Genomic DNA, 14764 nt, shown 5'->3' with positions numbered 1-14764 from the left:
ATTAGTCTTGCTACAGAAAACTGGTTTATTAAATATCACACTTACAAATAGCTTCACTTAAAATACTATGTACTCAATATAGGAAAATATAATCATAACACTTTAAATATGGTAATTTCACAGGATGACAATACTGAAATTAGCTTTGGAGGATAAAGATTTCAAACCTTTGGTCACATCTACTGACTGTAAATGTCCTAACAGTGCAAACATACACTGTCGGTTGTGTATCTCCGGAGATTTGTTTAGCCTAAGCTTACATTTTCTCTTCACAAGTAATGCATAGACATGTTTCAGCAGGAGAGTAAAGTGATTTAGTTCCATAATGTGCATTATGCATGAGGCATCTACTATAGTAAATAATCTTCTATAGTATAACACAAGTGCAAATAAATATGTCTCTAGGAATGTGCAAATAGAGGAGTTGTGCGTATCATTTTTTTGCAAGAATTGGATGGCTGTCCAGTGCATGTCTTAGCATATGGCTGGCTCGTCCACAGCTTGTGCTCCCTCTGTGACAGCTTTCACACATTTGGCCATCGTCTGGGAGGCTCTGCTTATCGGATCTGTAGGTCGGGATTGAGAGCAGATTTAAAAGTTGACCAAAAAAGCAAAATGACAAAGATAAAGATAAAGAGCCTAATTAGAGAATAGTTATCTGTCTATAATGATATATTGTTGTTGTTGTTTTCAACAGGTATTACTTATGCAATTAATGTTACAATTACAACTAACATACATCAAATGTGTAACACGAGCAATCATGAAGGTAACACAATAATTCTATTTTGTATGCATTATAGTTATTTTGCATTTTGTAGACTAGTTAAATGCATTTTTACATTGAATTCATAGAACTAGTACCTAATATGTTTTTCACAACTTAATATAGTTTGAAAAATGTTGCAGACCATTTGGTGGAAACTTTAGGCCAGCGTACCAAATTATTTTGACTTGCTTTAAAACTTTGCAGATGCCGTTGAAATCCTTGATTTTACCGGCCCCATGACTCGATGGCAAAACTAAAGTTTTGATCCCTTGAACTTTGAGAAAAGCAAAACTCCCAGTAGGTTTCTGCTTTTTTTAAGTACAGAATGGCCGTATAGATGTATTTTTGCCAGTCTGAAATGAGGACGATAAATTCTGGACACAACTATGGCCTCATAATAATTTGTAATTAAAAAGGACAAATTTCTTTTGAAAATCTAAATTTTACACATTTACAGTGTCCATGACAAATGAAAAAAACTAGGTTCATGATTTTCATGGTGTGCTGTGGAAATTTTGTCTTCTGTGCAACAGAAATTACATAATTTCTTTAATAGAAAGCACAGCATGTTAGTAAACACATCATGTTTATCCAAGATGGAGAGTTGGACTTGATGTTGTGCCCGTAACAACCCTGACTGTAAAAAAAGAACACTTTAAATTATTACTATATTCAGCAATCATGTAAACCTTTGTGAGAATTGGTGTTTGGATTTTGAATCAATTTGGGTACAAAAACACTCTAACAAAACAGAGATCGTTGCAAACAAGGGCACAATAAGTATATTAATCATGGATATTATAAAATGTGACATTAGTATTTATATAACTATATTACTATTTCCTAAAATACAAATGACATAGTTAACAAACTAATGAAACACTGTTGTCAAAATGTTTTCCTTGAAGTTTTTGTAATAAAAATAGAATAGAAACTATCTATAGTGAAAGAAGTAATACTTGAATTAAGCAGTAGTGACTTACCTGTCATATAAAAGTCCCGCACAGTAAGCTGTGGTGGGACTAAAGGTTCAGTTAGGACAAGCTGGTTCACTGCCTGAAAGAGAGATATCAGTGAGATATCACCACCATCATGGACAAAAACATGAAGTGACCTGAGATAAACCTAAACACATACTGGATGAAAGTAGCAGCTGACCTTAGACAGTTCATATGCCTGCTTAAAGTAGTTGGCCTCCTCAACATCATCATATCGCACCAGATTTGGGGAAACATCTGCCAGTCTATCACGCACTCCATCAAGAGTATCATAGGGGAGTGTCACTCCAGCCAGCTTCAAAGAGAATGTAAAATACACAAAATGTAAATTGTATTTCTTACTCCTTAACATAACAGAAATAGCTTGTATTGTTTTTCACCTCAGAAATAGCTCTGATGATCTTCCAGTCCTCCCTGGCCATGCCTGGTGCAGTCACTGCCACCTTGGTCTGCTGGGCACGACCTTCGGTGTTCACATAGGTGCCACATTTCTCAGTATATGCAGCTCCAGGAAGTATGATGTCAGCCATTGGTGCACCAGCATCTCCATGGTGACCTGGGCAGTTATCGCACAGAACATTGTAAATATCCCTTTAGATGGACATGTGCAGAGGGGCTGCAAAGTTGGTAGAAAGTCTACAAATAATCTGCGTGACATCTCAATCTGAACAAGTCAGTGCCCACTTGGTATTCTGTTGATGATACCAGAGGGAGTGTTGTGAAACACACCCATCCCTAGTGGGAGTCTAACTGATGTGAAATCTGTTCAACTAACTCATTTAACCTTTCAGTGAACCCTTGTACACTGACTGACAGCCTCTGCATTCTTTGCTCATTAATCAGATTTGTCAATCTGACAATCTTTTGTGCATGCAAAAATATGTCAGAAATTTCCAAGGCTTTTCCAAGATGCGATAGATTTGCAGAGTTTATACTGCTGTGCAGTAAAAGGGCTGACCTTGGTAGATTATGAGGCAGTCCTTAGGCAGGTCCTGGCGAGTAATGCAGCCAGCATCTGCGCCGAGTAGGTACAGAACTTTTGGTGGATTCTGTCTGATAGCATCCACTCCTGGCTTGTACCCAAGATCAAGTGCAGCCACTTGACTGGCAACCCTGAAAACGCAGACAAAACAGCATGTGTATTCCAGTAAAAAACACCACCCAGAACTCTGCCTGCTCTATTACTGGAAGCTTTATCTCTTCATTTTCCTAGAGAATGACCTGTGAAGAACATTGAGAACCTTCCAGGTTTCCTCCACTCCACTGCTGACACGAGCATTCTGAGAAATGGTTGATACGGCTGCCATTATCGCAGCTCCATCCTCTTTCTGCAGGCAACTACTTCCAATCACGACAACAGGACGCTTTGCTTTTGCTAACATCTGCAAGAGGAGATTAAATACAATACATTAGGAAGAAACACTTGAATTGAATGATAACGTGTCACGCTCCCAAGTACTGGAGTGCTTAGTGTCACCTTTGAGTATGGGTGAGTTCCTGATGCAATTTCTTGGAGAACCTTGGCAGACTCCCCAAGATGGTCATAGGTATAACTTAAGTCCACTTCCTTTCCCACAAGAGCAACTTGCAATTCATTGTGAAGCCAGCTAAAGCAGAGGTGACAAGTTCATAATAAACAACATGCATTTTTCAACAACACTTAGAAATACTGTTTTAACAGCGTTCAATGTACCCTTTTCTGATTCGTGCATTGAAAAGAGGAGCCTCATAGCGTGGATTGGTGCCCACCAGAAGCAGCAGGTCAGCTTCTTCAATGCCAGCAATCCCAGTATTTAGAAGATAGTTGGAGCGCAGGTCAGTCCTAAGCCAAGGTCAAAAGAGAAACCTATTATTAACACTGGTTCATAAGTCTTTGCAGCATTTTTCGCTTTTCACTTTGCATGGTCTTACCCAGCTCCAGCCTTGGGGAACACCTCCTCAGTGCACAGGTTGTCACTATTCAAACGGTTCAACACGTCTTTCAGGGAAATGAGAGCCTCTGCATCCACCAAGCCGCCGACAACAGCAGCTACATCATTTCCCTTAACCCCTTGCAACTGTCAGACAGAACAGATGCTGTTTAGGACTATCAAAGACAGAAGCACCATTTGAGGAATATCACACACTGAAGAGAATGAATACTTACTGCTCCAGCAACTCGAGTCAGTGCATCTTCCCAGGTTGTGGTAACAAACTGCCCAGACTCATTTTTAACCATTGGTTGAGTAAGCCTCTGTCTCTTGAGTCCATCATAAGCAAACCTGTCAGGGTGCAAGCCAGGAAGAATTCAGCAAAGCCAACATCGTACAGTACACAAATGTAGGTCTGTGAATCAAACTTTGTGTGAAATGAACCTGGTTTTGTCCGAGATCCACTCCTCATTAATATCCTCATTAATACGAGGCAGGATTCTCATCACTTCACCGCCGCGAGTGCTCACTACAATGTTACTACCAACAGCATCCAGAACATCGATGGATTCAGTCTTCCTGTAGAAAACCAAAAGAAATATATATGAGAAAACCAAATCTGGATCCTAGTGAGTTAATCAAAATGTAAAACTGAATAAAAAAAAAAAACCTGGTTTCCCAAGGGCGAGCAGTAAATGCATATGGTTTAGAAGTCAGGGCTCCCACTGGGCATATATCAATGACATTCCCAGATAACTCCGACATGAACATCTTCTCCACGTATGTCCCAATCTGCAGGTCATTGCCTCTGCCTGTGGTGCCCAGATCCTCCACGCCTGCAATCTCACTGGCAAAGCTGTAGAGAGTTTAAGTAAAACATTTTTTAAAAAAGACTCATTTTCATATTCTAAATTTATAAAGCAACTCAACTCACTCTAGATAATGAAGCGTGACTCACCGCACACAGCGAGTGCACTGGATACAGCGAGTCATGATGGTTTTGATGAGTGGGCCAATGTTTTTGTCTTCCACAGCTCTCTTGCTCTCTGTGAAGCGACTTCTGTCGCTGCCAAACTGCATGGACTGGTCCTTCACACAAAATCAAATTCAACTATGTTAATCAGTCTTACAAATAACACCAAGATTCTAAATGAAAAAAAGAATGTCACTCACTAACAGACTTATGAAACATCTCTCATTTACCTGTAGATCACATTCTCCCCCTTGATCACAAATTGGACAGTCCAGTGGGTGGTTAGCCAGCAAAAACTCCATCACACCCTCTCTGTGTAAAATTAACAGCAGTTTAGAATAACATTGTTAATTTCATGTGAGAGAATACAAAGACATTTAATTTCTTGAGAGAGCTAATATTATTGGAATACACATTATCCCACAAAAATAAAACTAGGCACAAAAACATCTGACATTTAGGCAAAATTACAGAGTTATATCAACTCTGCAGCATACGCATAGATGTGTTGTAGATACTATGTCCTTAGGTGTGAGTTTGACCGTACCTGGCTCTCCTTGTTTTGTCGGAGTCGGTTAAAATGTTCCAGCCCTTCATAACAGGCATAGCACAGGCTGCCACTGGCTGGAGGGCACATGAGAAATAATTTCTTATTATTCTAAGAAGGTATCTGTTTTCCCAGTAAAGTTAGGTAAATAAATAAGGGACTAAGTAAAAGTAAGTAAGTAAAACTTTATTTACATAGCACCCATCATAGTACGTGTACACAGAGTGCTTCACATTATGTAAAAAAAGACATTCAATCACACACCCTGGTCAGATGATCTCAGGTACCGGCTGGGGGTGTGGTGGTGAATGAGATCGCAGATGTAACTGGGGGCGCACCTTGAAATTAATTCTGAACGGGACCGGTAACCAGTGCAGAGTGGTAATTATAAGTGTGATGTGACAGGATTTTTTTGACCTTGTGAGTAGTCTGGCGGCTGCATTTTGGACAAGTTGAAGGCGGTCGATGGATGATTGATTAAAGCAAGTGAAGAGTGAGTTACAATAGTCCAGTCTGGATGATATGAAAGCATGTATTGACATGTTCTGAGTGGGAAACTATGGAACAGAGCTTGGCTATTTGTTTTGAGAGAGGGTTTTTACATGTTTTTCCACGTGCATAGATTTGTCGAAATGTACTCCAAGGTTCTTGATGACTAACAGACATAAAGATGTCAAGAAAATTAAAACAGATGTGCAGAATATAACATACCTTGGGAACTTTCTCTATCTCCACAAGACACATGCGACAGTTTCCAGCAACTGACAGACGCTCATGGTAGCAGAAACGAGGGATTTGCATTCCTGCTTTCTCACATGCCTGTAAGGGAGCACAGTCAGGGTGTTCAATCTGATACCACGGCTCAATTTGCTTGGATTTGACCTGCCTTTACTGTATGTGGGAATTAATTTACCATGTTACCTGCAACACAGTTGTTCCTGGCTCCACCATGATCGGCTTCCCATCCACAAAAACCTCCACAAGGTTACTGGCAGCTGCTGTTGCTGTAGCTGCGGTGCGAGCTTCAAAGATAGAGCACATTTTTAATGTAAAGCCTCTCATATCATCCAGGTTACTCTAATGAATTCCTGATTTTTCCTGGTGATGGCAATTAAGTAACACCATTTGGCATTTGCTAAACTGAGCCAGCAACAGCCTGGCACTAAATGTAGTACCAGGGCAAATCTGTAATCCTGTATATAATCCATCAGTAGAACAAAGTGACAAGGCTGCCCTCGCACACAACAAACAAAATGGCTATTCTGTAGGAATACAAGAGACACAGTGTAAACAACAAGGCAGCAAGGTCAGTTAATCAAGACAAAGTAGCATATAGTTAGTTACCATTGTTGGTAGTGGCCGCACCTCCTTTGACGGCTGCTGCTGGAAAGAGACCACGACCCACAACACGCAAACGCAACATGCTGGAAGAGACGCAGAGACATCATGAGACATCATGAGACATCGTGTGTAAGGTGGTCAAGCTTCTCTAACGTTAGTAAACACGTTCCTCAAGTGTTAAGCTGTGAGGTATTAAAAGTTGGCGCATCATTTTGTCATCCTGGAGAGATGCGTGCAGACCACATGCGACAACCAGAACAAAAACAGAAGTAGCTGTTAAGCTAGCTGCCTCCCCATCACTGTGGATGATAACAATAGGAGCAGCCTTTTTATGCTGCGACATTTCATTAAAAAAAGAACAGAGAGAGCTGTATAAGTGCTCCACGGGTGTATATAGATATTTCACGTCTTCACATGGCGTTGGAAACTTCTAGAAACGTAACACAAACTGGACGGACGTTATGAAATGATGTGCCGAGCTAACGTTAACTTTAGCAACAGTTGCTATAATAATATGGAACGGCTGTTGCCAGGGACACAGCCGTCATATTCTAACGTTACTTCAATATTTACAACCGACCACCCCGTTAAACGTGTCATTTAACACTAATTTAGCAATATGTCGACACCAACAAGCTACAGTAACAAACGTCACCGGTTGATTACACTTTTTAATTCAGATTTCAAGACTCGTTTAAAAACCTTCTTGCCAATGTGCCGTTTTATATCTACAGGCAAATCCACCAGTGCGAAGTTATGTGGTGTTTCTGGAGGCGATGCGTTACGTACCTGGTCGGTGTTTGTCCTCCTGAGACTGCCTGCGACGCAGATTGCGCACTGTCTTGTTATTCTGCTGCGTCACGGATTAAGTAATCCTGTGTGGCCACCGTAATCCAAGTAGGACAGCTACTTTTCTGCAGGTACTGGCTAATGTAGTCGGGTTTTCCAAATCTGGCAGACAAATAATGTACCTGCTCCTTATCAGATGCTCATCATCTACACCTAGGCTAATTGTGACAGTCAGTAGTGATGTGGTTTTAACAGCAGGGCTTTTCTTTCAGTCAGGTTTGTCTGAATCTTGTCTGGTATTTGTGAATTACTTCCACCTTTCATGCCACATGAGATCAACAGAAAAATCATAGGACAAAAGTTCAAACGGATAAAGGCTTTCTAACTTGTTAAAGAAGTGCAAAATGTCGGCTTCCTGTCCAAGTTTTCATTCCTGTTAAAGAGATCCTCCTCTAGGCTACAGGATGTTTCTCTATCTCTATCAGTGATGTAATCCTTAGGCTACAAGTCAGGGTCACGTAGAAGAAATAACAGGACATGAAGTTGTAAACAGACTCTCAGGAGACGGAAGGAAAATGCACATCTGGATTTACATCAAGCTTGTGTCTAGCCTGGTTGAATCCTCATGGAAATCCTCTCTGCATGTACTTGAAACCTCAAAGCCTCGTCTTCAATGAGGTTGCCATAATATATACTGCTAACATCCTGTCAAACAATATAAAAAAGATATTCAGACAGTACAGAATGTGCTCAGAAGAGCAATTTTATTAAGATATATGCTCTTTATGTGGAATATATTAGAGTAAAAAATATTTATTCAACTCAACTAGTTAGAAAATCAATACATTAACAGCCAGAACAGCATCAGCCAGTGTGAAACCATATAAAATATACATAATATTATACATGAATGATATTAGACTATTATCAGATATGAGCATCATATCTCATCTGTAGGAATCAAAATAAGATATTGAGTATTGATGAGCAGATACCCTCAATTCAAAAGAGTACAAGGAAAAACAAGTAAATGTGTAGATTTCATTATCAAAAACATCTGTATGAAAAATGTGACATTGTCCGTCCTTTCTTACACAACACTGGGACATCTGCTGTTTGCTTGTTTTGCTGCCCAGCTGTCCAAAAGCCAGGGATGTGCAGTTTACAATCAAAGGTCATTTCATTTTAAAAACAACTGAAACAAATTATTGATCATCTGAATAATCAACCGTCTAAGTAATGGAGAGTCTTGATCATGCCTGTTTCTCATCACTTGGGTTATGCAAATAAAAAATAAATGGAAAAATACAAACTCCAGGTCCACATTACCCTCAGCTTTTCCATTGAGAGTAATTGTCAGTTTAAGCAGGCAGAACTCCATCCAAATGCAACAAAATAGGAAAATCTTAACACTAGAGCTGGAAAGTAATGGGTGTGATAATCCCCTACATTTATGCATAAGTCATACCCAGCCCTCCGCCCTCTTGTTTTTCATGGAGATCGACATGAGTCTGAGGATGGCTGCAATCAGAGAGTTGAAGATTCCACAGGCTCCTCTGGGACGTTGTCCTGATGAGGTCCCGGCACAGACTCGATCTCAGTGGCAGAGATGGACTGGCTGAGCTCTCTTAGTGAATTCTTAGTTATGTCCAGGCATGCACGCTTCAGGATACTACGAACCTTTTTACCCAGGAGCATGTAGAGCAAGGGGTTAATGCAACTGTTAAAAAAGCCTAAGCTAGTGGCAAGAGGAAAGCCAGCTTTCAATATGTTGTGTAGGTGTATTGAGGAATGTATTGATAACTCCATTAAGCTGAAAGCATGAAAAGGCGCCCAGCATAAAAAGAAGGCCAAAATTACAGCAGTGACTGTTTTGGAGAAGCTAGACATACGAACCAAGCCCCTAGATTGATTCCCTTTGATTGTCAGGAGTATTCCTGTCACGCATATAGCGGTAAACGGCAGAAGGAAACCCACAGTGGTACGGATGGCCACTATTGCAATGTGCCACATCGCTGCTTTATGTCCGTCCTGTGCGTGGAAGTTGTTGAAGCACACCACTTTTTTATGCAATTGCATGGTGTCGCGAAAAATCAGCGCCGGAGAGCTCAAGGCTCCAGCTAGTGCCCATATGCAGGCACACACGACCCAGGCTTTCTCTACAGTGCGGTACCTCTGAGACCAGTTCAGGTGGACCAGTGAAACATACCTGTCTATGCTGAGCACTGTGAGAAAGAGCACACTGGCATACATGTTCATCACGGACACAAATGAGTTAATCTTACACATGGCCACACCAAAGCCCCAGTGGAAGTCCCGCAGTATGTAATCAATGTAGAAGGGTAGAAAAAGCACAAACACAAAGTCTGCCATGGCCAGATTGAGTAGCCACACACTGTTGACAGTCTTTTTGCTTTTGAATGCCGTCACCCAAATGACGATTCCGTTCCCTATCACACCGAGCACAAAGGCAATTATGTAGATAACCACCGAGATAATGTGCATAGTCTCTTTTTGGCTGTGTTCTTCTTTAAGATCTTCCAAGTCGCCATACTCCAGGTAATAATCATAGGTGTAGTTTTGATAGTCCTCGCTGGAGTCATCCATTGTTGCAGTCAAAGCTTTCTCTGTGATAGGGAAAAATCTCATGAGCAGATGTATTCCTAGAAGGTGATCAATAAGCCCAGTTTTATACAAATCCTTCAGTTTTATAATCAACCTATGGCACATATTCTTACCTGACACTCTTTTTAGGACTTTGCGTGGCTATTCTCCAAAAAGATCTAGTTGGCTGTTCTGCTCCTCTTTCCGATTGTTCAGCTCCGGTGTTGAGGTTAGGACAGGGTGTGTCCTGAGAAACCCTGGAACATAGTGTTAACAGCCATTCAGATCAACAAATCTGGACAGTTACTGTAGATGAAGCAGAAAGAGACCTTGTTGTATGATTCACACTGTTTATTCTGCAAGTAAACGTGGAAGAATGTGTTATTACATAATTTATAAATGTGGAGACATTGTTATTGTGGATGTGGATGAACAAAGCCATAATAAGCACTAGAAAATCAAGGTTGCATTTTTGCACTCATCTACAATGTTAGTTTTATCAACAAGGCCAAAGTGGTCTCCATGATTACAACAATATGTATCTGTCCTCTGATCTGATCTGAGATAAAAGTTGTTACATTCACAGAGATTTTTTTTTATCTATCTTTATTCTCATTACATAATACATATATATTCAATTATTTTCCAATAATTATTTTTGAGAACTACTAATTTTTTAATACACAATTAAACATAAGAACATAAAACCTTAAATTAAGACTATTATGAATTAAATATTAATCTCAAGAAGAGAAAAATAAAGTTCAACATCAAGACAGAATGCAACTTTGCCCTTAATTTTTTGTTGAAAACAGACTGTAACTGCTTAAAATACCATAAATAAAGCCAATAAATAGGCCTACATAATAAGTAGAATAAATAAGAAAGCTACTGCAGAAATAAAACAATAGAGAAAGTTGTTAATAAGTAATATAACGATAAATACAGGATTTAAATCTTACAGACAAAAAGTGATTTCCATTGAACTGGACAGTAAAAGAAAGACTACTAAAAACATTATTGAACAAAGCTAATCAGAATCATTGCAGTGAACAAAAAAAGTAGGCTAGTCTATCCTGTTAAATCAAGAATATCTAAAAGTATCGACGGTAACCAATACAGAACCATATTAGGCTGTCGAGTAGGAAACAGCAGTGCCACATACACACTATTGGCATACTAATTGGATAAACGTGAAGTTATTTCTCCTCAGAGTTTGAAGAAGCAGAAGAGAGTGCATCAGCTCACCAAAGCGCAGCGCCCCCCTTTCATCAGCATTTGGATTAAAGAAAAACAGCGCTAACTTTAGCCGTTTAGCTCCGTTTTCTCCGGGCCTTCTCCGTGACTTCCCACTCGGCTGTGAAAAGTCCGTGTGTGTGTTGCATGTGTAGTCTTTCCGAGCGTCCATCCAAACTAAACTCCGTTACTCGGTGCACGCAGGGTCGAGATGTGCAGGAGTCGCAGTGGGCGCGCCTGGCTGACGCGTCAAACAGGACCACAGAATGAAGAGAAGTTATTGGTCACCCACACGGAATGAAGAATGCTTTTCATTCAGAGGAGCTGCGGCTGCTTTTCACAACAAGCACGGTTTAACCCTCAATGTTGGTACACGGGGGGAAAGTTTTGAATACTGCAGGTTTTTGTTGTTTACACGATTTTTTTTTCTCGTAGGCATGGCCTGCATTGAGAAAGTTTGTCTGCTCAATCTGCATTTGTTTTCTTCTCAAGAATTGAGACTCATTGTTTTAGCACCTTGCTGCTGCCTGGTGATCAAAACCAAAAACCAGGTGATTAAAACATGATTATCTTGAGGTAGGCTGGCAGACAAGCTTAATTGCACTGTAAAGCATTTGTTGAAATAACTAGGAAAATCCCTCATTACTGTATTTCCAGACATAACACAAAAGCTTGCTTATGTTCACTTACTTTGTTTGTTTAACAGTCTGTGCCAGTGTTTTGAGGCAATACACGCAATGGTTAGCAAATATTTTGTGTTTTCATAAAGTTGTCTGACTTAGAGACATAATAAATCAAAAAAGTGGCCCAAATTAAGTCAGTGAGTGTCTATCTCCAAAAATGTCTGATTTGGGGGATTATTAAAGGCACAATTTGTAAGTTTTGCTAATGCTAAAACACCAACTTTATTGTAACAGCTGTTTACCTCCCAGTGCAGAGGATGAAATTACAAGATTGGCGTAGGCATTAACTTCATTCTTGTAGGCTACATGCCAAGGGCTGTCTCCAGAGAAGGAAAACAATGTCAACGTTAACATTTGTCATTTTCTGATAACAACTTGTTATGTTATGTTTACAATACAAGAAATTGTAGCCTAGTAGCTAGGCTATAATTTCTTGTATTGTAAACATAACAATGGCTAAAGCTCTTGGCAAGTGACCATTACCTGCATCTACGTCACTGCCACATTTGGCAGCAGAGAAAACCTACAAATATCCTCTCTAGGATTTGGTTAAAAGAGTCTTCCTGAGATGAAGCAGACTAATGGACTTTCCACTTAGTTGGATCAATAAAAATAATGGTTAAACTGGATGTAAGGCTCCTACAATCCTTTGTAGGAGTTGCCATCCAAAATGCTAATCTTATCCTACACTACCCATAATGCAACTTTAATTTACTTTAATTAGACCCTCTCTTGTTCACAGATGTTCACATCTTTATTTAAAAAAAGAGCCACCATGCCCCAGTTAGTAACACAAGCTGCCTGTTAAAAATTAACAAATGAAAAGTCTCAAGCCCAAATACAAACTCGTCAAAGTTTGACACTGTACATAAAAATACACTGGTACTAAACGTATGCATTAGAAATAAGGCATGTGTTGCAGAAGTGTCCAATATGAATGTAATTACTAGGCTCACTGAGCCGCTTTGTTAGTGCGTTCTGCAACTGTTCACACAGAAAGTAGTAGGCTACAGCTGTCTTTTCAGCTTCAATCACAAATTATAGAGAAAAAATAGAGACAAATGTCTGCACCACAGTCTATCATCATCGCTGCCACACTGCTCACTGTGGGTTCTGACTACACCCTACGCAACACCTGTCTAAAGCAAAACACCTGCTGTCCCCTCACGGATGGAGGCATGACCTTCTGGCTTGAAATGAACAGTTCAACTCTCTGGCTTGCAGTTCATTGTGAAATTAACCCCTCATATCCTGGATAAGATGTGAATTGCATTTAAAATCTGTGAAACAAGTTTGCACAGACAGTTTGTGTGGCAGTGGATTACGGCAGAAGATTCGATGTTGATTTTTATTTATCTCTTTATTGTAAACATAATAATAATATAATAATCGCTTACATTTATATAGCCCTTGAGCATAGGTCCAAGTAAATTAATCAAATTCGGGGGACTCCACTGGCTCACACTCGAAAGCGCAGCCCTTGTAGGCACAGCCCTCAAAGCAGCCCGGACACCAATCTAATTCAAATCATTCCCATATCTCTCTCTCTCTCTCTCTCTCTCTCTCTCTCTCTCTCTCAAGATTTCTTGTTTTCCATACTGACCATTAATAATAAAGACTTTAAAGCCCCAAATTATATCTTAAAAATCATACTCAAATTGAATTGCGACCAAAATTATTTCTTAAATGATGCAGGCTGAGCCGACAAAGACTTTGACTGTTCACGCAGACGCTTCTGCTTGCTCGTCCCTTTCTGTTTCATCAGATAGTCAGACAGCCATGTCTCAGTTATCTTGATCTCCAGCAACCAAAAGTGACCATCTCATCCCTCTGTGGATCATTCAGCCCTGAGGGGGGAGCTGTCACATCCTCGAATAGCTCTTTTATGTTTGCCTGGGTCTGTGCGTCATGCCTAGTCTCATAAACAGACGTAGACGTCATGCCATCCACTGATTATCATCCATGGCTCCTGTGACATAGTCTTCCTCGAAGATATGCTGCTGTCTCAGACAGAGACTAACTGCAGAGGAAGTGTCTCCACTGGGACTTTACAGGAAACCTAATGAAGCAATCATCATCACATAAACACCAGCATGCTTGCTTTCACTCACGTAGTACTGTCTCAACAAAGTACTGTAGTTCCACAAATCGGTTATTTGTCAGGAAAAATTACTTGCCAATACACCTAAACTACTAACCTCGTGGTAGAGGCAACATATGATTGGAATAACATTTTTGAATTATAACCTACTATTAGGGCTACACTAAAGACTACGACTATACACTTTTTTCACAATAATTGATTGCATTAATGAATTGATCATTGTAGCTCTGACAACAGTTGATGCAAGTCCATACTACCAATATTGACTTTCTTGTGCCAAATTAATGTGCATAAGATTCAGAGCAGAATCACCGCTGTGATTTGTCATAGTAACTTTCCCCTCATAAATTGTATTGTTTTCAAAATTGGAAAAACAGAACAAAAAGCATGTAGGGCATTGTGTTACTACACTTGTTCTTCTTCAACAATTGACGAGTATGTACAGAAGCGTATTGTACGGAGTGGTATTGCATTCACTTGAAAAAAAAAATCTGGTTTTTCTGAGTAATTTTTTTTTGGTCTGTTTTTTGAGGTAATTTTTTCTGAGTAAGTGTTTTTCGTCTATTCCTCATTTATATACAGTCTATGGTCTACTCCTTCCCTGCTACACTGAGCAATAGGCTTACAATAGAAGGATACAGTCTAAAACATAACCGGAGTATCATACCCTGTGTGTAACTAATCACATGCCTTAATTGGCTTTATGCACAGCTCCACTACTTCCTGATCTTAAGCCAGCTCCTTTATTTCCTGTCTTACATTATTGGACAAACTGATTGAAGTTCAGGAAGTAGTGGAGCTGCGCATAAA

At 39.9% G+C, this 14764-nt stretch overlaps 2 protein-coding genes across 4 annotated transcripts; both read right to left on the bottom strand.

The window, feature by feature from the left end:
• Nucleotide 1: 1 nt before the first annotated feature.
• LOC146965051 (NADH-ubiquinone oxidoreductase 75 kDa subunit, mitochondrial) lies at nucleotides 2–7377 on the bottom strand. 3 transcript variants are annotated; one of them, XM_085764195.1, is made up of 19 exons: nucleotides 7207–7377; nucleotides 6542–6621; nucleotides 6119–6219; nucleotides 5909–6016; nucleotides 5198–5274; nucleotides 4881–4962; nucleotides 4636–4766; nucleotides 4348–4533; nucleotides 4122–4256; nucleotides 3914–4028; nucleotides 3679–3824; nucleotides 3461–3589; nucleotides 3245–3374; nucleotides 2989–3149; nucleotides 2726–2880; nucleotides 2148–2323; nucleotides 1928–2062; nucleotides 1753–1825; nucleotides 2–566 (listed from the first exon to the last, which is right to left on the bottom strand). In XM_085764195.1, exons 2-19 carry the CDS (start codon nucleotides 6618–6620, stop codon nucleotides 475–477), a joined length of 2211 nt encoding a protein of 736 aa, XP_085620321.1. In that variant the 5' UTR covers nucleotide 6621; nucleotides 7207–7377; the 3' UTR covers nucleotides 2–474. The 3 variants fall into 3 exon arrangements, with proteins under 3 accessions (XP_085620321.1, XP_085620322.1, XP_085620319.1); XM_085764196.1 differs by having other exon boundaries at nucleotides 6111–6219; nucleotides 7328–7377; XM_085764193.1 differs by having other exon boundaries at nucleotides 7328–7377.
• A 697-nt stretch (nucleotides 7378–8074) lies between these two features.
• cmklr2 (chemerin chemokine-like receptor 2) lies at nucleotides 8075–10189 on the bottom strand. The gene is made up of 2 exons (XM_085764199.1): nucleotides 10066–10189; nucleotides 8075–9952 (listed from the first exon to the last, which is right to left on the bottom strand). Exon 2 carries the CDS (start codon nucleotides 9932–9934, stop codon nucleotides 8855–8857), a length of 1080 nt encoding a protein of 359 aa, XP_085620325.1. The 5' UTR covers nucleotides 9935–9952; nucleotides 10066–10189; the 3' UTR covers nucleotides 8075–8854.
• Nucleotides 10190–14764: the final 4575 nt, after the last annotated feature.

Source organism: Trachurus japonicus, chromosome 21 (assembly GCF_045865225.1).
Source record: "Trachurus japonicus isolate A0001 chromosome 21, Traja_1.0".
Classification (NCBI taxonomy): domain Eukaryota; kingdom Metazoa; phylum Chordata; class Actinopteri; order Carangiformes; family Carangidae; genus Trachurus; species Trachurus japonicus.
This window is presented reverse-complemented; position numbering and strand designations above follow the sequence as displayed.

Bases quoted from the DNA above. Each gene is read 5' to 3' on its own strand.
- cmklr2 (XM_085764199.1), bottom strand. From the start codon at position 9,934: ATGGATGACTCCAGCGAGGACTATCAAAACTACACCTATGATTATTAC.
- LOC146965051 (XM_085764195.1), bottom strand. From the start codon at position 6,620: ATGTTGCGTTTGCGTGTTGTGGGTCGTGGTCTCTTTCCAGCAGCAGCC. The intron at 6,220-6,541 runs GTAACTAACTAT...CTATCTTTGAAG, and splicing joins TGCGGCCACTACCAACAATG to CTCGCACCGCAGCTACAGCA. The intron at 567-1,752 runs GTAAGTCACTAC...CCCGACCTACAG, and splicing joins GCGGGACTTTTATATGACAG to ATCCGATAAGCAGAGCCTCC.